Source organism: Amborella trichopoda, chromosome 5 (genome assembly GCF_054954075.1).
Source record: "Amborella trichopoda isolate Santa Cruz 75 chromosome 5, AtrichopodaSantaCruz75HAP2 v2.0, whole genome shotgun sequence".
Lineage (NCBI taxonomy): Eukaryota > Viridiplantae > Streptophyta > Magnoliopsida > Amborellales > Amborellaceae > Amborella > Amborella trichopoda.
Genome location: NC_142340.1, coordinates 4,514,542 through 4,540,256, shown reverse-complemented (window position 1 = coordinate 4,540,256; position 25,715 = coordinate 4,514,542). Strand labels below are relative to the sequence as shown.

The 25,715-nt window shown below is 35.6% G+C and overlaps 2 protein-coding genes across 4 annotated transcripts; one reads left to right on the top strand and one right to left on the bottom strand.

Moving 5' to 3' along the window:
• Positions 1–8,021: 8,021 nt before the first annotated feature.
• LOC18443444 (senescence/dehydration-associated protein At4g35985, chloroplastic) lies at positions 8,022–17,335 on the top strand. Of its 3 annotated transcripts, none has more exons than XM_006853633.4 (4): positions 8,022–8,979; positions 13,848–14,014; positions 16,505–16,589; positions 16,974–17,335. In XM_006853633.4, the coding sequence occupies exons 1-4, from the start codon at positions 8,075–8,077 to the stop codon at positions 17,134–17,136; spliced, it is 1,320 nt and encodes a 439-aa protein (XP_006853695.3). In that variant the 5' UTR covers positions 8,022–8,074; the 3' UTR covers positions 17,137–17,335. The 3 variants fall into 3 exon arrangements, 2 of the variants coding, with proteins under 2 accessions (XP_006853695.3, XP_088723146.1); XR_016055699.1 differs by having other exon boundaries at positions 8,028–8,979; positions 13,848–14,010; XM_088867020.1 differs by lacking the exons at positions 16,505–16,589; positions 16,974–17,335 and adding an exon at positions 15,945–16,189 and having other exon boundaries at positions 8,028–8,979; positions 13,848–14,010.
• Positions 17,301–21,969, bottom strand: LOC18443443 (2-oxoglutarate (2OG) and Fe(II)-dependent oxygenase superfamily protein). Its single transcript, XM_006853632.3, has 3 exons — positions 21,566–21,969; positions 19,955–20,208; positions 17,301–17,863 (listed from the first exon to the last, which is right to left on the bottom strand). Exons 1-3 carry the CDS (start codon positions 21,941–21,943, stop codon positions 17,503–17,505), a joined length of 993 nt encoding a protein of 330 aa, XP_006853694.1. The 5' UTR covers positions 21,944–21,969; the 3' UTR covers positions 17,301–17,502.
• Positions 21,970–25,715: the final 3,746 nt, after the last annotated feature.

The window sequence follows — 25,715 nt, the reverse complement described above, 5'->3', positions numbered from 1 at the left end:
TGTGCGTGTGTGTGATTTTTCATTATATTTTTTACCAATTCAAACACATCTTCCTCAATCCCTAGTTTCTTTTTACCTTATTTGCTATCTCAGTTGAGAAATGGATAAACTAGTATGACCAATATACTTTTTGGCACTAGCAAATGGAGGAAACTGAAGCTTCCATATTAAAAACAAGTACAAGAGGAATATTAACTCTCACAATTGCATCTCAATCTGCCAAAACTACTGGAAATTAGCTAATCTTTTATATGGATCTGCCCAAAGTCACCATGGTGCGATTTTTGAAGACTCCTTGCTTTTTGATTTATAAGTACACTTAATTGCCATTCTAGTGAGTGATTCCACTATTCATGTCTCTGATAAATGCTTTTCAGGTAGTTTGATGCCTTTTTAATCATATGGTTGTAAGCAGTCACACCAACAAAATTCAGACCAACAATTTCAGAAATTAGCATCATCTGTCACTTTAGGTGTTTTTCTGATATCCAAATGAAAAATCCACTTCATGATGTTCTCATTTGAAATCTCAGAAAATGAATGGCCTTGCTCAATGGTGTAGGCTCTATCTGAAATAACAGGTTTCAATTTAAAAATTAATAGGCAAAAATCAATAGTAACGACCTAATGAGCCCAATCATCATTTTCAACTATACAGAAAAGATAAGTAAGCATTTGAATTAGCTACATCCAAATTGGATCTCCATGAGATTCATTCTGACTAAACTAAGGTCTTTGATAGAAACTAGCATGTAAAATCATGCCTCCTTTGATAGAAACTAGCATGTAAAATCATGCTTCATTGCACTTAAAACAGGGTTCAAAGGAAGCAAAGAATAACCTTCCTAGTGAAGAGGAATACAATTACAGAGACTTAAGTGTTTTTCTAAACATAACATTTAGTTTGAATCCTCTTCATGTTCCTTGAGACACTCCACATAACAGTAGATAAAAAGAATAAGATGGTACCAGCTATAATGGCATATTTCAGGCCAAGATTTAGAAGTCAATTAACTATAAGTCCGGCCAAGACCACTCTGAAAAGTTAGAAGAAACAGCAAACAAGAAATGCATGTCTAAAATGGAGGCAACAACAGCTCAGTGCATGTACCAGCTCGAGGAAAAGGCACAACAACAAATAGCATGACCAAAGGTCATAAAAAAGAGCTAGACGCACATTTATGAAAGTGTTGTTTATCATCGTCTGGTTGATGTAATGTATGATCTAGATCATAGTCACTGGGAGCATCCCAACAGGGTGGCGCTCCTGCTCCGAAATCCAGCTCCGGTGTTCCATGACCAGGATCTCGACCGGAACTCGATCTATCTTTTTCAGGGTCTCGCTCCCAATTATGGGGTACTCGATCTTATGAAAAAAGGATCTCGATCCCACCATCACATACACGGTGCACGTTCCTGAAGATTGTAGATTTGGTTCCCTAATAAATAAGATCCTTGATTCCTGAATTTTAGTAGCACGATCCTTGTGTTCACGGATCTCCTTCCTTACAAGGAAGTAACCACAAATTTTTTGCAATTTTGAATAAAATTATTTTACCAATTTATAACTTCCTAAAATAAATTCCTTAAATGAATTTAACTTTCAAAATAAAAGAATTATATTTTAAGCTAAATTTTCTATGTTGTATTTCCAACAAAAAATAACAGTAATGTATTTCTCAAATTTCTTCTGGATGTAGTCAAACAGTAGCAATACATGCTCAGGTTGCATCCAGATGATATCCCAACAACAACCTTCCATTTTTAGGTAATATATTATGCCGGTAATGTATTTGGCTAGTAATTTGTTTCAACGTAATATTTTTTTAGTAAATACTAGATACAACAGGAATCATATACATCTCAGTTGCAATACACTTGTTTACAAGAATGATATCCCGACCGATTTATCTGATTCTTAGTTCATAAAATGTCTTTAAAATTCACTATAAAATAAAGATCATTTTGTTAGAAAAGGCAGTGCTAATTATCTTGAGAACTGGCTCTAGGCAGAGAAGGTCGATGTGGTGGATGGCTGGAATTCTATTTCTACCCAAGTTAATATTTTTTTCAAAAAAAAAGAAAACGAAAGAGAGAGAGTAAAGAAAAACATATTCCTATCCTTAAGTCCATTGTGATTCATGACCGTACCAAGGTGAAGTTCGAACCAAAATAGGAAGGGTCATTCGAAGTCAAACAAGCCTTCCCCAATGGATCTTACACAGTGGTTAATTCGGAAGGAGAAGAAGCCAAGCCCCCCCCCCTCCCATGATGGTTGCAGTCAAAGAAGAGCAGCTCCGAACGAGGTCTTACCGGACCTCTTCCCTACAATATTCAGGATGCTCGTCCAGCAAGAAATGATCTACCCCTGTCCGCCCAAAAGGGTAAGACATGTAGCCAAAGCATGTGAAGACTTGTGGTTTTCGAGGATCTTGGTGAGAGGAACACATTTTTTTTTTATGATGACCCTAAAAGACCACCCAAACCCACCTAGGCGATTGTCGGATCCCCCATCAAAACCATTTGAATCTCTGTATAATACACAACGAAACCCCATTTCACCACCTGTCTCTTACAAAAGTCATACATTTATATTGAGTAGATGTTGTATTAATGATCACTTGTCGGAGAAAACCATCACCTCTGGCCATGAATCTTTATCCATCTTCAAAATCAATTATAACTCCTATTGATTTAAGCTCAAGAGTTTACAAAACTAAAATTGCTGCATAATATGCCTGACAAACCGTATCCTAATTCTAAAGTTGCTCCATACTTTGCCAGAGAAACTGCATCATATTTTGCGCAAATTGGATATGATAAAGCTGACTTAAAATTGCTTGTGATTTTCTTGGATACCCTCTCGAAATTCAGAGCCATAGTAATACTAGGGAACTTCAAAAGAAAGATCAATTTATCAGAGGATTTGCTCCATCTATCTGCTACAAATATTTTCACTTAAAAAGTGAACAGAAAAGACACTTGTGGTGACTTATTGCCAATACTTGTTTTTAACTACCTAATTTCTATAACCAACTTAATAATTTCAAAGTGGATCTTAAAGGGAGAGTGACGTCACCGTACTAGCTGGTAGCTACAGTAAACGTCCAATGGTTCAGATTGAATCTGAGCCGATCTAACGATTATGACTATATTTTATACTTGAATTTTAAGTTTTTATTTAAAAATTCAATTCATTTGAAATTTTGAGAGTCTACTATTGAAAAATAAGCGAACTAATATATATATTAAAAAATAATTTATAAAATAAAATTGACCAAAAGACCCCTAAAAGTTACAAGAGTATTTTGGTATTTTTTTGCAAATAAAGTTTTCAATATTTGTATTTGGGGTGCCATGATATAAACAGTGGACGATAAAAATTTCAAGTCATTTGATTTTATAAAACAATATTAAAATTTAAATACGTAATATATCAGTAACCATCGGATCAGTCCAAATTCAATTTAGACCGTTAGGTTTGTACTATTCTTTCAGCTAATGGGCTGACATAATATTTTCCCATGTGTGTGTATTATTAATTATTATAATTATTAGAGTTCTAGGATTTGCCGGCTCGTTTTTTTGGGCAGACCTCAACTCAATCTATAAGACAGAACTTCCCGCAAGTTTTTGGTGTCTATGACTCTCTTTCAATCTCCTAAAAATGTTAAGTCTACCTATTTTCCTAGAATAGACATTTCCACAAAAAATGCTTAAAATGTGGAAATCCATTTCCATGCAAGGGATTCCCACCCTAGGAGGCATCCAAAGTTCCAAACAACATTTACAAGGAACCAGACAGCCCTTAGAGAAACTTTTTTTTGAATTTTAAATCTAGTCAATAGTACATTCACAACCATTCAATTTGACATATAACGAATAAAAGTGATTGGAACCTTCTTGTACCAAAAGTAAATTATATATTTATATACTTTTTCTAATACATTTATTCATTACTTTTCCCTTTTTTGAACTTATCATATTGCCCATTACTTCTTTTTTGAACTTATAATAATGCCCAACAAAAAGGAGTCTCCCTACATGGACCTTAATAACCGTCTCTCTTCGACTCAAAAAATGGAGAAACGCCCTAAATACATGTTTCTGTGTAGCTCTCCTCTGTTTATCTCTAGAGGACATAAAACGGAGTCTCCCTACATGGACCTTAATCACCGTCTCTCTTCGAATCAAAAAATGGAGAAACTCCCTCAATACATGTTTCTCTGTAGCTCTCCTCTGTTTATCTCATAGAGGACATAAAACTCTCTTTCTTTGCCCCCTATTGCAAGAAATAGGAGGGAGATGATGTTTTTTCTAAAGTGGTGCATCACCACCCACTTTATTTTCAGCAAATTACAAGGGGAATAAAATGGACAATATATTTTTTTGAATTTCAACTTTTTCTACATATTGTATTGACAAAAAAATTTGAAGGTGTGTTACGTCATGTTTATGGGGAACTAAAGAAAAATTTATGAAACATACCAATTTATTATAAAAAAAATTAAAATATGATCCTATATAAGTTATATTTTACTCTCAAGTCTCACTTTTGAGAATGCATATTATATTTTAGTTTTATTTTTTTATCTCTAAATCAGATTAGGCTCAAATTTGGGAAGTTGATAATGTCACATTGTAATAAGTACCAAAAACATTAAACAAAATATCCTTAAAATTTTGAAATTTGTCTAGATGTTTTGATATTTTTATTTTAATTAATTATATTTTATATCTTTTTTACAAATATGTTTATAGTAATAAGTATGGATGCCCAAAAATTGAGCTTTATTGAATATATACAAAAAAATAAAAGTAAAGTATAATATTCACGAGCGTTGATTTAAGTGTAAAATATAAAACATATGTGTTTTTTAAAAAAATTTGAAAATGAAAAAGGATTTGTTTGTTAATTTCCCTAAACCAAAATATAATAGGGATTTTGGTCAATTTTCTAATTTTATTTAAACGTATCTTTTTAGAGGCATAGACACCCGAAATTTCAAGTTACCCTTATTTTTTAAAAAAATTAAAATTAAAATATTAAATATAATTATGACCATCAATTTTCTTCCCTTGTGAATCTGACACCAATAGTAGTCCACACAACATAAAGGTTATACTTCCATGATAATAACAAAATCAAAATGGGTGACAATCCCGCAATCCCAAGGAGTATAGATCCGGATAGCCCGGCCACCGAACCCAATCGAGAGTATAGCTTTTTTATCCCTGTTGCCATGTTTTAAAGCTTCGGTTTGAAGGAACATGGCTTAGAAAAGCAACAATAGAATGAAGTCTTTCACTTTCAGAAAAAAAATAGAATGAAGTCTTTGTCAAGGAAAATGGAAAGCAGGATTCCATGAGTTATGCTTAAAGGCTCCAATCAGTTAAGCTGTGTTGTTGAAGCTGCAGGGATAGAAAAGTTCCTAAGATTCCATCTGATGCCAATGTTTTAATTTTCAATTATGTTAAGTTTTACAATATAAGTGCTTCAAAATCTGGAGAGTAAGGTGGATCCTTTATTCTACAGATCTGTGTCAGATTGTTTATATGGATCGATCTCAATTGACGATTTAGAAAATATTTAAAAATAAATAATAATAATGAAATTAAATTAGGATGTTTATGGGGGATGTTGGGAGACTTGAAAATACATTAGATAATATTTTAAAATAAAATATATAAATAAATAAACTATTGAAAGCAAGGGGTATAAGGGGGAGTGCGCTGATACCGATGCATTTTCGAGATTGGTTCAATCCAAACTAACTCTTGATATTCCCAATCTGAATATTAAAAGAAAGCCGGTAATAAAGGGAAATGCCACTTTACTATCACTTTGGTACTATCACTTTGGCCTTTGTGTGTGAAAAAAATTAGGGTGCAGTTTGCATACAGATGCATCCGTAGGTGTAGAAGTAAAGTGCGCCTTCAAATTTTATCATGGTATCTAATTTTGATGTAAAATGTTCTTAGGATTATCTCAAAATCTATTTTTATATTTAATTATAAAATTTTAAATTTAAAAAATGGTTAAAATCAAGTAGATCTATAAACATATGAAAATCTTGAAAATAGATGGTGTAGATAATATGTTGTAAAATACACTATTTTTAGACTTAAAATCTTTTTATTTTTCATAATCATACATCTCGATATCGAGATGATCAATCAAAGGGTTTTTCAACATTAAAATTACATTTTCCGAAGAATTTTTTAGGGGCATCCGTAGTTCTACATTATATAAGGTAGCATCCTTATATAAACTTTTTCCAAAAAATTATGATGTTTGAGAAAAGTTCGTTGTGCTCTCCATGCATGGGTCAAAAGTGTTAGACTTTGCAAGCTTTTAATAATGGGCAACATTTTCCTTGATTCTCTTCAAATCAAACGAGGTTCAAAAGGTCACTGGGAAAGTGGGGAACAACTCACCGCCTATGTCTTCTTGACAAAGTATGCGTGTGAAAGAGATATTCGTCACAAAGGGTAAACATGAGTTAGAGACTTACATATAGGGGTGGGCAACGGGTCGGGTCGACTAGCCAGACCGACGGGTAGACCCAACTTGGGTTCAGGTCTTGGTCTTATTTGTTGACCTGATGGGTTGGGGTTGGATCAGGTGTGGGTCTATGTTGACCCGACCGACCTAAATATATTTAAATGTACTATTTATTTTATTATAATATTATTGTGTATTATATAATCTACTATTATTTCATTATATTTTTTATACACTATATGATGTAATTTTTATTGCAATACACTATTATATAATATCTTATAGCTTGAAGCTTAAAGAGATATTTAAGGAGAAGGTTTCTCTCTTTCTTCGACTATTTTTTTTTTGTTGTTGTTGAGAGTTGGAGGCATAAATAAGAAAAAGATGAACAATAAGCCGTGCTTTACCCGACCATGCTCGAGTTGGGTGGGGGTTGACTTGACCTTGACCCAACCAAGTCCAGATCCGGGTCCAATGTGGATCTTATCGAGTTGGGTGGGGTCCCAGCCGTGGCCAGCTCGACTTAAATATATTAATATATATTACATATAAATAAAACTAATTATGTAGCATAAAGTATATAAAATAATTTTTACTTACATTCCCCCGACCCGACCCGACCCAAATCCAAGTCCAATTGACTTGGAGCTGTCTTGGACCTAAACCAGATCGAGGTTTTAGCCAAGTCAAACTTAGACCTAGTTGGGTCTGGTCCTGTCGACCAAGACTCAACTTGACCCATTGTCACCCTACCTGCATAAATCAAGAGAGTGAAGCATTTGATGTGATTGCATAGAAACCAGAAAAAAGGGCTAGCAATGGTCTAGGCGAGGCCAGGCGTAGCCCGAAGTTAGTCAGGTCTCTCTAGGATCGAGTGGGACCAACTTTGTCATAGCATTGGCCCAAGGCCAGCTCTTGGAATTCTACATTGTAACCTTTCAAGGCCGGGTTGCTCCTAGCCAGGTCTGATTCGGACCAACCTTGGCCCTAGCCCTGCTGCAGTCCCCAAAGGGTGTAACATTTCAAGACTGGTCCGCTTGGCACATTCCCAGCCAGTCATAAGGCTGGTCCAGCCTTGGCCTTGGCCCTAGCCCTGGTCCTCAAAGGGCTGGCCTAGCTATATCATGGTTGGGTCAAGCGAGTCTGGGCTAGATAAAAGAAAAATAAATAAAAAGGCCCAAGCCAGACTAGGCACAGTCTAGCCTTAACCCCATCATGGCTAGGCCAAGCCAGACTGGACTAAATAAAAGAGAAATAAATCAAAAGTCCCAAGCCATGCCAGCCCTGACCTAGATAAATAAGCCCTAGCCCAAGCGCAACCCTAAAAGTAAAGAAGAAAAAAGAAGACCGGCCCAACCCTATTGTGGTCATGGGGCGGCCTAATAGCCCAGCCAAGACCTAGCCCTCAAGCCACTTTCTTTTTGGCAAGGTCCTTTTATTAGGGCCGGGCCCATCTAATCCGGCCCATTGCCACCCCCAATTCTATACAAGTTATCACGCATATTATCATCCCTTTACCCAAAAGACAGAGATCGCATAGATTCTCTCGGCTCTAGGGATAGATGAGAAATGATTGGTGTGGCACATGTTCTTTTCCTTAAAAAGAGACAAGTATTCCATATCATCCCCACTACTACAAGAGAGAAAGAGAGAGAGAGAGGTTTTCAATTTCATTCCAAATATACCCCACCTCCTCTCCTCTGTAATACTCTCTATTCAAGCAAACACCAAAACCACCACACAATGGGTTGCTTCAGGCCTTCACACAAAAACCGCCATCCCCCCTCCCAAACCACTCTCCATGAAACCACCTACCCAGACCATACACAACAGCAACTCCTCTTCACGTCCCCATACACAACCGCCTACCTCATAGACCCCGCCAACCCCCCTCTCGAGCTGACACGCGGCGACTTCTCCGTCCTCCAGCTCACCCGCGGCGACGAATTCCTCGCCACCATCATCCAAATCGGCGATCTTTTGTGGCCACTGGCCAAAGACGAGCCCGTCGTGAAACTCGACTGGTCCCACTACCTGTTCTCGTTCAAAGTTTCGCCGAAACTTTCGCCGGGTTTCGGCAGGTCCACGAAAATAATCAACTATGGCGTCACATTTTCCGGTGGGTGTGAGGGGCTGGACGAATTGTTGGCTCACTACTCGTGCTTCATTGCAAACAATGGAAATAAGAGTGAGAAGAGGAGAGAGAAAGGTGGGAATTGGGATGAGAGAGAGAGAGAAAGAGAGGAGATGTTTTGGGGAGGAGTGAGAGAGGGAGTGGGAGAGTATAATGGAGTGGTGTTGAGAGCTATGGAGGGTGGAAGTGGGGAGGTGGTGGATGGGGTTTTCAAGTGTACTGAGGCTTACTGCAATGAAATTAGGAAAGGGGGGCACTTTTTTAGAGAGAGAGGGAAGGAGAGGAGAGAGGTATCAGGTGGTCGCAAGAACACAACTCGTGCCAGGAGGAGCATCAAAAGGTAAGCCTAGTATATAAATTTGTGAGCCTAATGTATAAAATGGTAAAATTCGGTTTGGGCTTATCTGATAGACAAATATATAAATTTGTGAAAATTTGCTTTTGGACTTAAATGGGAGAGAGAGTAGTTTCATGCAAGTTTTGTAACTTTTGTTATAGAGAGAGGGATCAGTTTTTACGCAAGTTTTGTTTTAGACAGAGAGAGAAGGATCAGTTTTCATGCCCAGAGAGTTGAGAGTAGATATAATGAAAGTTTTGTGGCCTTGTTTTAGGGAAAGGTTTCTATACTTCGTCTACAGGATACAAGATGTGTGCTTTTCTTACCATCCAGTCATTCAATTTTGATAAAGAGAGTCATTTACCGTTTGATCTTAGATCCGACATATCAAAGTATTTTATTTTTAGTTTTTATTATATAAATTATATGAATATGAAATTTAATACGTGTCATTTTCTCATTAGGACGTACCTATAAAAAATATTAAAAATAACTTTTCGATAAAATATAATGATCAAAATACCTCTTAAAATTTTCAAGGGTATTTTGATAATTTTGTTTTATTGAAAATTTTATTTTTATATTTTTTGCTAGTGCGAGTTTAATAGATGATTGAACGTAAAAAAATTGATATCAAAATAGTTTATAGAAAAAAAATTTAAAATAAAATAGTGTAGATACGTGATATTGTAATTGGGGCAATCTTAGCCTTCCATTCAGAATGGACAGTTGGATAAGGGGAAGTATTTAAGTTTTATGTTGTAGGGGAACGCTTGCCCTTTGTTTTAGGGTACATTCGATATGTGTGAAATTTTTTTTCTTTTTTTTTTTTTCGGGGTAATTTCAATGTGAAAGAAATGCCCCTACCGTTTTTTTTTTTTTTAGTATATAGGAGTTAGATTTTTTAAAGTGTTAGTGTGGTGATGTTAATGGTAGTTAGTAGATAGGAGTTAGATTTTTTAAAGTGTTAGTGTGGTGATGTTAGTGGTAGGAATGAAAACCACACTAAGTGTGGGGATGTTTTTTTAGTAGATTAGGAGTTCGATTTTTTAAAGTGTTAGTGTGGTGATGTTAGTGGTAGGAATAAAAACCACAATGTGATGATTAAGTGTGGGGATGTTTTTTTAGTAGATTAGGTATTAGTGTGGTGATGTTTGCGGTAGGAATGAAAACCACAATGTGATGACTAAGTGTGAGGATATTTTTTTAGTAGATTAGGTGTTAGTGTGGTGATGTTAGTGGTAGGAATGAAAAGCACAATGTGATGACTAAGTGTGGGGATGTTTGTTTAATAGATTAGGTGTTAGTGTGGTAATGTTAGTCGTAAGAATGAAAAGCACAATGTGATGACTAAATGTGGGGATGTTTTTTTAGTAGATTAGGAGTAAAACCATAATGTAGTGACTAGGTATGGGGATGCTACCACCACAACCCTAACCATCTTTCTAACAAATGAAATATTTTCATAAAAGTATTTTCACATGAAAGAACTCTCTTAAAACAATAGATGTGGAAATTATTCATCCGCTGTCAATTAGTGTAAAAAAATGAACTAAGACCAATTGACATGAAAGAACTCATGTACCTAATCGCATGGGCAAGTTCTTTCTTGTAAAAGTACCGTTACATAAATACTTTCACGCGTACCAATAGAGGGGATTAGTTTCCGTACAAGCTTTGCTTGCAATGTGCTTCAACGTTGTCTATTATCTATTTTTAAGTTGTTATACTTAATTTTTAGAGCGTAGGAAACTTGCACCATGTCGCTAACTGGTCTCTCAAGAAGCTCTGATTTTTCAAGAAGCAATCAATTTTTGGAAAAGGGGTGGTTTCTATAAGGTTGCAACTTTAAACAATGCAATTAAGGTGTACCTCCAAATTTTATTATAACATATAATTTTGGTGAAAAAAGTTTTCAAAATTATCTAAAAATCTAGTTTCGTATCTAATTATAAAATTTTAAACTCACAAAATGGTTAAAATCAAGTAGATCTATAAACATATAAAAATCTTGAAAATAGACAGTTTAAATAATATGTTGTAACTATTTTTAGGACTCAATCCTTTATTTTTTTTATATTTATGCATCTCGATGATCAATTAGAAGGCTTTCCAACGTTAACACAACATTTTCGATAGATTTTTGTGATGCATATTTAATTCTACATTTTAAGATTGTAACCTTATATAAACTTATTTTTTTTGGAAATTCCATAAATAATTTGAGTTTTTAAAAGATCCTAAAGGGAAGTTTGGTAATTAGAAAGTATGTATTCCTTGGAATTCTTAGAAACTAGAGCTGTTGATATCTGGAAACTCTGGAATAGTTGTTTGATAATATGTCTGGGAAGTTCTCAAATATATAGAACAAAGCTTCACATATGTTAGGCTTTATAATAGAAGACTGAGAGAGAGAGAGAGAGAGAGAGAGAGAGAAATGACACATTTAGTTGGTGAAAAAGTGTTCGAGAGGCAAAGGGCATGGTTGGATAGAGAAAAAGGGTATGGTTATAAAGAGAAAGGACACATTTAGAGAAAATTGAAAGTGAAGAGGGAATGGACATGAATAGAGACATATAGAACTTAGAGTGGGAGGGAGGTAAGGGACATAGTTAGAGAAAGAGAAGAAACAGACATAGGAAATGCATGCTTAGATAGAGAAAGGGGCATAGTTGGAGAGAAAAAAGAATTAGAGAGGTAGAGAGAAAAAGGGACATGGAAAACAAAAAAACAGAAAAAAGAAGGTCAAAAGTGAACCACCTAAAATCAAGAAAAGTGAACTTTCATGGGGTTTGGAACCTACTGGTTCTCATTTTTTGAGAACCCGGAACTTTCTAAAGCCAGTTTCTTCATAACTTTATGCCATGAAACAAAAAAGTGATACAGTAAATTAGAATGTCCAGCTTTTGGAGCTAACACTTCCGGTTATCAAGAATGCCCAAAAAGATCACATTTTCCTTATGGAAAAATGTGCATTTTATCTTTTATCAAAAATATTTTTTTTTTAAAATCTTATTTGCTATTTAATGTCATCATTTTTTTCAGGAATGGACTCTAAGTATACGAGATTAGGGTGGTGGGTGCCACAACGTGACATTTTGAGTTTCATAGTAACACCCTTTCCCCTCTGATCTACCCAAAAGAAGAGAAGTTCTCATTTTTTAAACTTTCTTAATACTTGCATTTCTCTTTATTGATTTGAAATATTTTAATTTTGATTTTCATATAAGCTCATTAAAAGTGGTATTAAATCAAGAATCTTAAATTGCAAGAAAATGTATTTTCCTACATAGGTCATATTCCATAAAAAATTCTGAAGTAAGAAAAAGAGTAGCCAAAAAAAAAACAAAAAAATATCTAATGTTTCGATAAATCAAGAGTATCATTGCAAAGAGGTAAGGGATTTAGGGGTGAAGATCGAATATTTGGGTTCCTTTTGCATGTTACTTTGAATATGTCTTATGCTACTTTGTCTATGTAAACATAAGTTTTATTAGTTTGTATTATTTCTGTTTTCCTTGTTTTTGTTATTTCATTGGTGTCTACAAAAACAATATGGAGGAACTATTATTTCACATTTTTAGCTATTGTTAACTGCAGTCCTATATTGACCTGGGGTTGTTGATCTTGCCATTTGTTAGTGTGAGTGTTGCTTTTAGTTTGATGGTTGTTGCTTTGTTTATGCTTCTAATAAAATTAGTATATGTCTTGTGTCATGACTACGAAAGCAGCATGCAATATCGATATGTTAATGATAACCCACACATAATATTATATAGAATTGTGTTTCATGACTATGAAAGAAGCATACAATATCGATATGTTAATGATAACCCAGACAAAATATTATATGAAATTGTATATAAAGATATTATTTATTTTTTGTACAAGGAGGTCACAATCATTTTTGTCATTTAAATTTTAAAATGGATGATTGTAAGAGTGTTTTGAATAGACACAACATTCTCAAAAAAAAATTCTCGGACTTCACGACTTATTTTAAGCCATCTAATTTTATATCTAATGAGTGAGAATAATTGTGACCTCCATGTTTAAAAGACAAAACCATATTATATAAAGGTGAGGTTTGTATAAAGTGTCAACTTTATACTATTGGAGTAACACTTCAAAACTATCCCGAAAATACAATGTTGGTGCCACAAAGTCTTGCATGATATGGAAATCCATTGTTCTACCCAATAATGAAATTTAAAGTTCTTGAAATTGTGATGATCAAGCAGATCCATAAACACTTTAAAATTGACAGTCTAGAAAATGTGTTAAAAGATGAACTATTTTCTAGACTAGAAGTTCTCTCTTTTTTTTCATATATATGAATCTCAAGGCGAAGATAATCGAATTGAGGGCTTTCCAGCATGGAACAACCTTTTCTAGTCAAATAAGGTGCACTTTAGAAACCCATGGGAAATGTTCTTTCGTCACTAGAAAACCCTCGACTACCTCGACTTTGATATATATGGATATCAAAGAAAAAGTAAATTTCAAACATTAAAATATTATATCTTGTAACACGTTATCTATATCGTCCATTGTCGAGATTTTAGAGTATTCATAGATATGCTAGATCTACAACATTTTTTGAGGTTTCAATTTCATAATAGGGGTGAAAAATAGATTTTTAGGCCACACAAGATTTTAAGCATTGAAAATGCATCTTTTAACAAGATTTTGAGGTGTACCTTATCATGATTGTTTACCGCTGACACCTCATACAAACTTCACCCATTTATTACTGATATTTTGGTTTTCCGATATATGGTTATTTCCGAACTTCACTCCTCTCTCTCTCAAGTGAAGTGGTAGTTTTAATGAGTTGGAAATGTTTTACCCTTTTCTTGTTTGGTTGGTAGGGCGAGAAAGTTATCAAAGATGACAGAGAAAATGAGCTTGGCATTGCTTAATGGGGTGGAGTTGGCGACAGGGTCGATAGCAGGACCATTGATCCGATCAGCAGCAGGGAAGAAGTTGACCAGAAGCGTGCCGGGAGAAGTCCTCCTTGGCTCCCTAGACGCTGTTAGTAAGTTATTCAATACTGCAGACACGGCTTTTATGAGTCCATGTAGAAATGAGTCACCTCTTGAAAATCTATTTTTGAGATGGATTTTTTTACCTAATTTTTTAAGACTAACATGGAGATCATGAATATAAAAAAATAAATAAATTTTTAAAATTAAAAATAATAATTTTATGAAAAAAACATTTGCACGGTTAGTTTCAATTATTTTAATTATTTTAAGATGGACCACGTATTTGCATCCTTTTTTAAGATAGATATTTTATACCTCGGGGACCGCAAATGTAGAAATGTGGTTCCCACCTTATGAAACAATTTTCTTTTTTAATCTACTTTTATTTTATGTTACTAAAAAAAACTAAGGCCAGGGCTACAAAATATAGCCCGATGACCAGGTCGGGCTGGGCCTGGTCTAGTGCCGCAACAGGTTCAGCCTAGTTCACCCTCACTTACTTCATTCTTTTATGTTTTTCTTTCATTGTGGTTTGGCCTGACCCAAGGGCCAAGGCCTCTTCAGCCCGGGTTGGGCTTGGGCCAGCCCTATGGGGGAGACCAAGGCTGAGGCTAGTCCGGCCTATGTCTGGCCCGTTGCCAACCCCATTTTTAAAGGATAAGTGTCTTAGTTGATAAGTGTCTTAGTTTAGTACACTATTCCTAGTAGGGCCAGATGACCTGGCCCAGCCCTATCTGCCCAAAAACTAGGGCCTCAGCCACAAATGGTAGCCCAAGGGCTAGGTCGGGCCTAGCCCAGCCCAGAACTTCTTCAGTTGAATGTCAACGGAGTGCATCCTTCCTTGCTCAAGATTATCTCCAATTTTTACTAAGACATTTAAGGTAAGTCTGTTAATTTTTTCTCCCAATTATTGTATCAACTTCTTCCCCTTGAGGATATTTTACCCTAGTTTTCTATAAATCTTCTGTGCAAAAGCTTATATTAGCACCTATGTCTAAAAATAGCTCTATTGTTCTCCAATTTTCTCCTCTTACAACAGTTATTTTCGCCAGTACTAATAACAAATTTGGGAGTGCACTATCTTTATTATTTGATAAAGATATTCTTTTGGAAATAGAACTTCCATAGCTTTTGAAATCCACTATTTGATATGGGCAGGATGTTTCACAAACCTCAACCTTCTTGCCTTTTCTTTTTCTTTCTTTTTTTTCTTCATCAGAAACCATATCTGTCCTAGAAGCCATCTATGTCTGCCAAACCATTTCTTCTTCTTCTTTAGAAATTCCTGTACCTACATCAAATTTTAGAAGAGAAGCAGGAATAGTTTCTTTTTCTCTTCTGGACTTCCATTTTACAGCGTACTTGTTATTTATTACTCTGTAATCAAATCCAAAAAGCTTCTTTTTCAAATATTTTTACAAAAACTGGACCGGCATAGTTGTACATTGAGGCAAGATATGGTTGAGACAAGGCATAAAACTTTTTTTCCTTTGATAATTCAGTGGGGAAAATGGACCCCTACCCCTTTTTTCAAATAGATTAGGAGTTAGCTTTTTTAAAGTTATTAGTGAAGTCATGTTAGTGGTGAAAATGGAAACCACAACATGGTGACTAGGTTGTTCGGTGTTATCACGATGACCCCAGCCCTTTTCCCAAGGTGTAAAACTTTTGGCAGAGGTTAATGTAAAACATACATCGCCATGATTCTATTAAATAAACTAGGTAAGTATCGGTGGATACCCATTCTTCTCTTTCAGCTTTTTTTTTTTTTTTGATAAAAAATTGGACGATCATTAACATCCCAAGGTATAATCAAATCCTTTTCTTTCACGTATGATACCATGTTTTCATGATGCAAAAAATTTATCTCCAGTAGAGGGTGATCAAAAGCTGGTTTGTTTGGCTCTTCTTTATGAAATCCTACCACGCTTAGCTATGCAGTAACACTCCTGTTTGGGCTCCCAACTCTTGGATTTTCAGGGAAAGGACTATTGACTCAAGGAACTCAAAAGAAAACAGGAAATAAACAGTGAAAACTTTAAACGAATAGTGAGGGCGACAAAACAGTGGAGAGTGTGACAAATAATGGAGCCAAAGGATTAAACCTATAGGCTCTTATATCTGAAAGAAGCAAGTATAACCTCTTGCAGGAGCATATCATACTCAGAACACACTTTAATCTTAGCACCACAACAATAAAGGAAGCATCCAATGATCCATATCACTGTAAGTCTATAATTGTAAGTGATAGATTATGAGTGTCTCCATCCAACAACAGATAGATGGCAACTGTGCAAAAAGCATCATTTCATGTTCTAGTGGGCACATTGTCTCTTCATCACCAATTGTCCACCCACTGGCACCTAATGACCTTCGGAGTTTCTATGGTTGCATAGATCATAATGTGCTTTGTTAAGATAAGATTTGTGTTATGTACAACAGAAAGGTTAACCAACCGAACCAAAAACTGTGTATGAAATATTGAAAACACAGACCTCAAACCCTCCTCTCTCATGTGTTTCTGATTTGGATGCTTGTAGATACTGTCATGGACTCCGTAGAAACGGCAGGAAGGAAAGCGCTTTCTTCCACCAGCAGAACCACAAGTCGATTGGTAGCCAACAGGTGAGAAAATCATTACAGCAAATAACTTATAAGGATTTCAACAAAGTTTTAAAAAGAAAAGGCATGCCATTGCCAAATTGAAAAATCAATATACATGGCCAAGGCTCGTAATGGACTAAGTGGCTGCGCCCAGCCCAGTCAGCCCAACTTCAAAAACTGGGGTCTGTACGACAAAGTGTGGCCCAACGGTTGGGCTGGGCTCAGCGCAGGCTTATATTTTCCATTGTTTTTCTTCCCCCCTCTTGCTTTTGAATCTATTAGGTCAGTGCTGTGGTGGCCAAGCTTGAGTCCAAACTTCTAGTTTTGTAAATTTGCACATGTTTCTTTCGACCATTTTCTCTCTTTATCTCCAAACAAAATTCGGATGAATGTTGTGGTAAGCAGATTTGGAGAAGATGCAGGGGAGGTGACAGGAGACATTATGGCAACAGCTGGGCATTGCATGGGAACTGCTTGGAATGTATTCAAGATAAGGAAAGCCATTAATCCTGCATCCAAATCCAACATCTCTTCTGCCATGCTCAAAAGAGCAACAAAGAAGCAGTAAACCGAGAGAAACACATGATTTACCGGAGAGGAAAAAGAAGAAATGGCCCTATGTTATCGAACCTAGCTATTGATTCTAATATGGTTTACAGACTCTCTCTCTCTATCTCTCTCAGTTTTCACAGCTTCATAGGCGAAACACTGCCATGTAATGTAAAACGCTTCTTACATGATGATATCAAATCTATTGATGTTGATCATTTCGAAGGAACAATATAGATGTACAAATCCAAAGCAAGACGGATTTTTCTACACATCATTTATACATAACCTTATTCACTGTATAAATGTGTGTATTTCTTTGATTGTATACATGGTTTATATGCAATAGACACCAAAGAGCAGACAATGTGAAATAGAAAGACTCTCATTTGCAGATAGAAACTAATATACGGCGAGGAGGCTCAAAAGGCCGACGACTGTGGAGAACAGCCAAGTTATCGACCAAAATAACATCACCTTTTTGCCATGGAATTACGACACTTTCCTCTTCTAAGATTTTTAAGCATTCCAATATGATATCAGCTGGCAAAGGGGCGCCATCACCAAATGTAACTGCCTTGACAGGGTCATTTCGTGAATCCTTCCATCCTGTGTAAGCAGCAGCCATGCTATTAAACCATATCTTTCGACCCCTTGTAGCATCGTATTTTATTGCAGGAATTGGACCAATAATAGTCTTCACTCCATCTTCAGTCCACTCAAGCGTCATACCCAACCGAGAAGCCCTGCAAATTAGTGAACTATGGAAGATAAAGCATCTCAAAAACAAAATAAGGATGATCGCACCTCTCTCTCTATGACAAGAATTTGGATGCACAAAAAAACAATATTATCACGAACAGACATATCACTGAATAAGTGAGGGGTCTCGTTTAGTCAAAACCCGTCTGACCATTTGTTGTACCGGTTTCACCAGATTTTAAAAATATTTAAGAAAAATATGAACCATCATCATCTGAGCCTTATCCCAACTATTCGGGATCGGCTACACAGACCCATTCCAGCATTTTGTTCTTTCAAGGGTTATACCATCTGTCAGACCAGAAGTCACCATATCTCTTCTCGCTACTTCTATGTCCTTTTCGGCCTTTCCCTTGCTCTTTTAGAGCTTTCACTTGAACCAAATCACCCCTCCTAACCGGTACTGTATTAGGTCTACAGTGCACATGGTCAGCCCACCTAAATCAATTTTCCCATATCTTATTGCCTATTGCACCACCCCTAAGTTCCCTCCTATGTATTTATTCCGAATTCTACCCTTTCTTGCATTGCCACTCATTAATCTCAATCTCAACATCCTCATCTCAGCTACACTCGTCCTAAATATATGCTATTTCTTGACCACCTAACATTCCTTTCCATAAAGCATGGTTGGTCAAACCGGTCGAAAACGGCCAATCGTACAGACCAAGACGAGTCAAACATTAGTTTTAACTGATTTTGACTAAACCAAGTTTGCATTTTCGACCAAATAGACCAAGGTACTAGTTAGCGGTTCGACCGGCCCGACCGCCGGTTCAGACTGGTTTTGATACTTATGCAAACAATTCTCTCCAATGAGCAATTAAATGTTGGCACAACTTTTTATTGAATAAGAAATCAGAAAATAAAAGGCCTCTCTCTCTCTCTCTCTCTCTCTCTCTCTCTCTCTCTCTCTCTCTCTCTCTCTCTCTCTCTCTCTCTCTCTCTCTCTCTCTCTCTCTCTCTGTATGTGTCTGTGCTTTTATGTGTGTATGGGTGTATCTTTCACTAAGTTATGATGTCAAACACCTCAAACCATCTCTGGTACATTGCATATATGCACGGTCCCTAACAATGCATTGAATTCCACAAAAGAGCACTAGACGAGAACCAATCAAAATGGGCTTCATATAATAAAAAGTCTTAAGATGAAAAAAAAAAAAATGAAGAAACGACAAACAAATTCGTTAGGTTCCCCTGGTTGAGATGCATGGAACGGAAAAATAAGCATTTAACAGAAAAAAAAAAAAAATCAGAAGTGACGACTGATAAAGCACTTCCCATGAAATTAAAAATACAAGTGCATCAAATAACAGGACCAATGTATGAAAACAATAAAGGACTACTGCATTTCCAATATGCAAAAAAGGAATTAGATCAAATCTGAATCATCACTAAATGCAATCAAAACTACCATATTTTCAGGCATTTTCAGAAATCATCAACTTATGACCACCAATTAACCGGCATATGATCACATGGTGAGATGGGGAATTTTGTTAACAAAATCATCACATACCTGTAGTCACACATCTAAATAGGTGAAGTGCATCATACACGCACACTAAAGGGCCATCCACTCTCTTTCCGAAGACAGATGGAGGATATTAACAGCACCCGGGTGAATGTCCCAACAGGCCCCACTGGGACAATAAATCTCGACCACCCATCAAGGAGAATGGACAGTAGGTGCCTCTTTGGTGTACAGTATACTACACATTATTAGCATAACCATATCTGATTGCACCTTTACCAGATCTCTGGTCGAAATTTTTAATTTTGGATTTTGAATTCATTTGAATTCCAAGTTTTTGCTATCTTCCCTTCTTTAATGTATAGTACAGGAGACTCGCACACAGTACGCAATATAACAGATGGACTCCATTCAAGGTGGGCATTTCCCTATCTCTCAATATCATGAGGACCAAAGAAAAGGCCATAACCAGCATACACAAATTCCCGAGGTCACAGCACATCAAGTCAATTAACCTAGAATCATGAATATAGAATGCCAGAAAATTAATGAAACCACAGTACTGTATCTATAATATATAATGGGTAATGAGAATGCAGACCTTTTCTCAGCTTCAATTTTATCTTGGGTCAAAAATGTCGATTGCCATCCTCGACCAATTGGGGAGGAAGGATCATCTCCCTTACCTAATACTCGAGTGTAAATCAAACCGTGCTCCTCAAGTCTCTCGACAAACTCTGGAAACCTATCTTTCATTTTTTCATAAATGAGATGGCTAAGTACTATCGGAGTTTCTCCACCTTTCCTTGGTTCCTCTTCACAAAAGAAAAACAGTTTCGTGGGGTATTCTGGAACCTGTTAAAAAACTTTGAACAAATTAAAGAGAGCCTTACAAAAACCAGTTATTCTAAAATTCTTACATTTTAAACTTATCCCAAGTTGAAATTGTATGCAAATACTACACAAATTCAACTTGTCCGAATGTGATGATTTACATTAGAGAAATAAGTGATCCATTCCAATTTCCCCTTTAGCAACAAACTATAAAATTTGAAAAACCAGGAGAAATAGTCACCAAATCCTGTTTTAGCAAGAGATTATACCAAAGTTAAAAAAACAAAGCTCGGACAAGGGAGGGTCCCGAGTCTGTACAGACTTGGCTGGGTCCATCAGGAACTCGGCTAAGTCTGTACAGGTTATAATACTAAACTGTAGGAACTGGATGTGTTTGGTCGGTTCCTGCTTGGACTTGGCAAGAGTAACATGGTGAGCCCGAATGGACTTGCCAAAGCTTTAGAACACTGGATTATACCACTTGAAAATCCCGATATTTGAGAAAGCAAAATAACTTCAACCACCAACTTCTCCAAAATAAACGTACAATCACACGTAAGAAACTAACGATCATAAGAGGAGTCAATCTAATCCATTAATGGATGTAAACTAAAAAATTTGCAGATTCATCACTCATATAATTTGAAGATCAATGGTTCAGCTGAACTCTTCTTTATAATTCTATAAAGCTTGGAAAGGGTTCAATTGGCCAACTTTCATTTTTCTTACCTGAATTTTAGCAATCCACTTCCATTAAAATTTCAAAACAGGAATTTTAATAGAAAATTTTTGAGATCAAAAATTCTTTTCTTAACAGGAATGAGGAAATATCAACTCAGTAAGCTTTTAGAAAATCCTTAAGGAAAAAATTATGCAACAGAATGCTCATTTGCCCTTCTTTAAATAGTCATTTTTTTGGCTTATCGTACAATATTTATTACAAAATATCAGAAATGGACAATATAACAGATATAAAATTTAAATAGTGTTCTGCAAAATAAGTATACCAATAAAAAAAAAATTCCTCAAAATCAAAGCATAAACCAAATATCTAATCTCAAGCCTAAACCCATAGTAGATAAATAGAACATTACAAAATTACAGAAAAATAACTAAAGGATGACAGTCATTCATGGATTTATTCCACAGATGAATAAAAGCTTACAAAATTGCATAAAAGAGCAAACAATTAAAACTTGTAAACTTGCAACAAAAAATAAAAAAAGTCACACACCAAATGGAACTAGTCCATCCAATTCAACCATAAATAGAAAAGTAAAAAAAAAAGTCACACACCAAATGGAACTACTCCATCCAATTCACCCATAAATAGAAAAGAAAAATCTTACAAAAATCGAAGTAAAAATTAGAAAAAAACCTGAGCCATTTCATGGTGAAAAGGTATTGGGGAATCAGGCGGCGATTCATTTGCCGTAAAAACTCGACCAAAAACATTGGTTCTTGGAGCCGCACCCCCAACATAAGGAAGCTCCTCAAACCCAAAAGCTTCGACCACTGCGTTAAAATCAGAGGAAGTTTTTACAGGGAAACCTCTGAACAGGATCGACCCACTTGAAAGGAGCAAGCTTTCGAGCCATGGCTTTGATTCGGTGATTCTTTGCGTGAATTCATGGAGGGAAACAGAAGCAGAGCGGGGATAAAAACTTGGGTTTGGAGATAGAATTGCAGGGAATTGAAACCCCCCATTGAGATGCTTTTGCTGAGGCAATTGGATTTGCTCGAAAGCATGAGCCATTCTCTCTCTCTCTCTCTAATCCAGATACTTCTCTCTCTCTAACTCTTTGTTTTGTGAGAGAAGATGGGCCGCTCTTCCAAGCTCCATAAATCTTTAATGGAATTTATAGCCTTGTTATTTTTGTTATGGTTCACGCAAACAGTATCAGATAGATTTATCAGCGTCTTTTAACGAATTGGACGGTGATACTTTTAGAAAATACAAATACTCCGCACGCATTAGCGATGCTGCTCCCAAGTCATTGCATACTGGGCGAATATGTCTCTGCCGTCGATGACCACACGATAAGACTAGGTTAAAAAAATTATTATGCTCCCGCGGGAGCAAGAATCTATATTCTCTCCCCTTGCGGCTAAGTGAGACCCTAGATTTGCCGTTCGGGGTCAGAACTCCTTTTTGAGTCTTGGAGAGCGCAAACGATCCCAATTTCATTTGGGGAGAGGTTTCTAGAATTAATAAAAGGGAAAAGTTTATATCGAGCCGAGACTCTAATCAATCAAATTTGAATCTACCCAAAAAATTTCATTAGAAGAGGTTGTTTTGATGCTCAAATATCTTCAAATCGATCATCTCGACATCAAGATGCATGTTCATGAGAAAAAAATTGTATTTCAAGTTTTGGAAATAGTGTATTTTGTAATACATTTTTTTACCGTCAATTTTCAAGATTTTCAAGTTTTCATAGATTTGTCGATCTATACTATTTTTTAACCTTTAAACTTTATAAATAAATATGAAAATATATTTTAAAGCTATCACAAAGATTTTCAATATTAAAACCACATTTCTCGACACTATTTGAAGGTATGCTCTAATTTGATTGTTTAGAGCCTAGGGTCTATACAAACTGCACCGTTAATAAAAACTTATTATGCTCCTTCTACTTGGGTTATTTATCTATTTTTGCGGAAGTTTATATCACATTGACGTCTTATATTGTAGAATTAAGGTGCATTTCTAAGAAAATGTTATTTTGATGTTAGAGAAAATGCAATTGTTCATCCTATATAACAATCTAAGAAACTTTTTTTCTGTTTTTGAAAAAGTCTTATATTGTAGAATTAAGGGGCATTTCTAAGAAAATGCTATTTTGATGTTAGAGAGCAATGTAATAGTTCATTTTGAAAAGAAAGAGTCTTTTACTGAGGAATACATTTTACTTTTATTTTTTTCAACCCTTTCTTTTGACAAAAGATCACTTACATGCGGTCTTTATTATAATAAGATAAATTTCAAAATAAAATTAACATAACAATAAAACCAAGATCTTAACAAATTCATATCATTGAAACAACTATGTACTATGCTTGAGAATAAAAGATAAGATTGCAATAAACAAAAAGAAGAGTGTCGAAGATTACATCAATCGGGCTTATTACACCCCACACCGTGTCACCATCATCCGATGGCAAGGGATCAACGGTTTTGCTTCAATCTCGAACCAAGAAAGCAAATTTCGGCTAAGCCATACCAATGAAACATGAACCCCTTTGATCACAAACTCAAACCATATGTGAATTCTCTTAACAACCTAGTTTGAAAGAGATGGATTCTCTTTTTGCTAAATCCTAAAACCATTAGCCATAAATCCATGAATAAGATTATGGTTTGTTAGGGTTGTGACTTGTGAGGTGAGAGATCTAAAGCATCCATTCCATAGATGGGCCATCAACATTCTCGAATGTGCATGAACCATTATCCTCCTTTCTTAAATTATTTTGCCATCAATAGAAATTAAATAAATTAAATCTAATCAAAATATTGTGCATACCATAAAATAGCACAAGTCTACTCAATCTTTCCACAAAATCTTTAAAAGATATATCAACTCAATATTTAGTCAATATCTTCCAACCATATGGCCACAATTCATATCACCAAAAAATAGGAAAGAGAATAAGGGTCGGGGTGCAACCCAAGGGAGGCACTCATGGGCTCCATGTTCTAAAAATATGGCGGGCCCATATGCACAATGGGCCCCCATGATATTTTTATATATTTAAAATTAATAAAAGGATTTTAGAATATTATTTGAATATTTAAACAATTGTAAAATCAATATCTTTAATTTTATAAATCCAAAAATTATAAATAAAATATCCAGTGGTTCACAAAAATTCAAATAATAATTTTAAAATAATTTTCATCATAAAACAAACACAATTAAATTAATTTAATGAAAAAATGATCCATATAGTTTATGAATCAACAATCATGGGGCACTCCACCTTCAACTGTGGACTACAAACCACATTTGCTTTATCAGATCAACCCAGTATTTTCCATGATCCACAATCCAAGCAGGGGCTCATTAGCGGGTAACCAAAGTCTGATCTATGAGTCAAGGGATTGCAATCCTCGTCTATAGATTTTAGGTCCTCCCCTAGAGACAAGTCAAGGTCACTTAGAACTGATGCGACCATAGTTCCTATGGTGCGTAGGGGTATCTCTCGCACATGCATACGCTTCACCCTAAAAAGTGGATTTCTAGTTTTTTCGAACGATCTATCGATATGCATGCCGTGTGATGGTACATGGATGAGGTTTTGGCCCCTGTCTCTGTAGGCCACCATCACACACAAGGGTCACACAATCCCTCGGCTCACTCATCCGGGCATGTTCTCCGACTTCATCAAGGGCTAACCCATAAACCCTCATCGGTTTGTTCTTCATGCCCAGGTAACATGGGTTTTTTCCAACCGACTGGCCTAGATCGTTAAACACAGATCGGTATCAGCAAACCATTGTTTATTTAGTATGGTCCACGAGGGACCACACTCTCACTAAGTTTATGTTCCACTCATAAGGCCTTTAAACGCCACATAAACCCAACAATCTTCACATTAAGATGTATAAATATGAAAAAAAAGAAGATCAAGTTCTAAAAATAGTACATTTTGCAATGCATTATCTCGACTGTCTATTTTTTGAGATTTTTCGTACATTTATAGATATGCTTGATTTGAATTATTTCTTAGGTTTAAAATTTTATAATTATAAATGAAAATAGATTCTTATGCTATCCTAAAAAATTTCTAACAATAAAATTTTATCTTATGATAAAGTTTGGAGGTGCATCTTACTTTGATTGTTTAAGTTTGCAACCTTATACAAACTGCTCCGCTCCCTTTCTTTTTTTGATAGGGTTTCTATGACGCCAGCTCATATCTATATGTGCGTCCTCTCCCTAAAATCCATCTTAAAGATGGATTTTTTTATCAAATTACAAAGGATGGATGATCTAGGCCAAGGTGATGATGAATATAAAAAACAAATAAAAATTTAAAATTTTAAATATACATTTTTTTAGGGATATTTTTTGCAATGTCCATAAGTTATTTTCATCTGTGCACTTTATGCAACTTCCATCTTAAAAGTCGATGTTTGTGAGACAGCAGGCTCTTGAGTCCGCCAACTCGTACATAACTTTTCCTTTATTTTTAAATTTCAATTCACTTACCTATTTTTTAAAAATAGGTTAAAATATTCAAACTACCCCTATAGGTGCTTTAGAACCCGACGATTTCCGATCCTTGTCACTTATATGGATGGGAAATCAGGCAGGAAAGAGCAGGTTCTGGGATGGTACAACCTAGTTCCCCCTAAAACCCCTCTTTTATTTTTATTTTTTATTTTAACTTATCTAATATTTTTTTAAGTCCTCGTAAATTGTATTTATAAATCCCTATTTAATTTTAATTTATATTTGTATTTTACTATTATTTAGATCACCAATTTGACCGAATCAAACTAATCCAAATGGCTTGTCTAC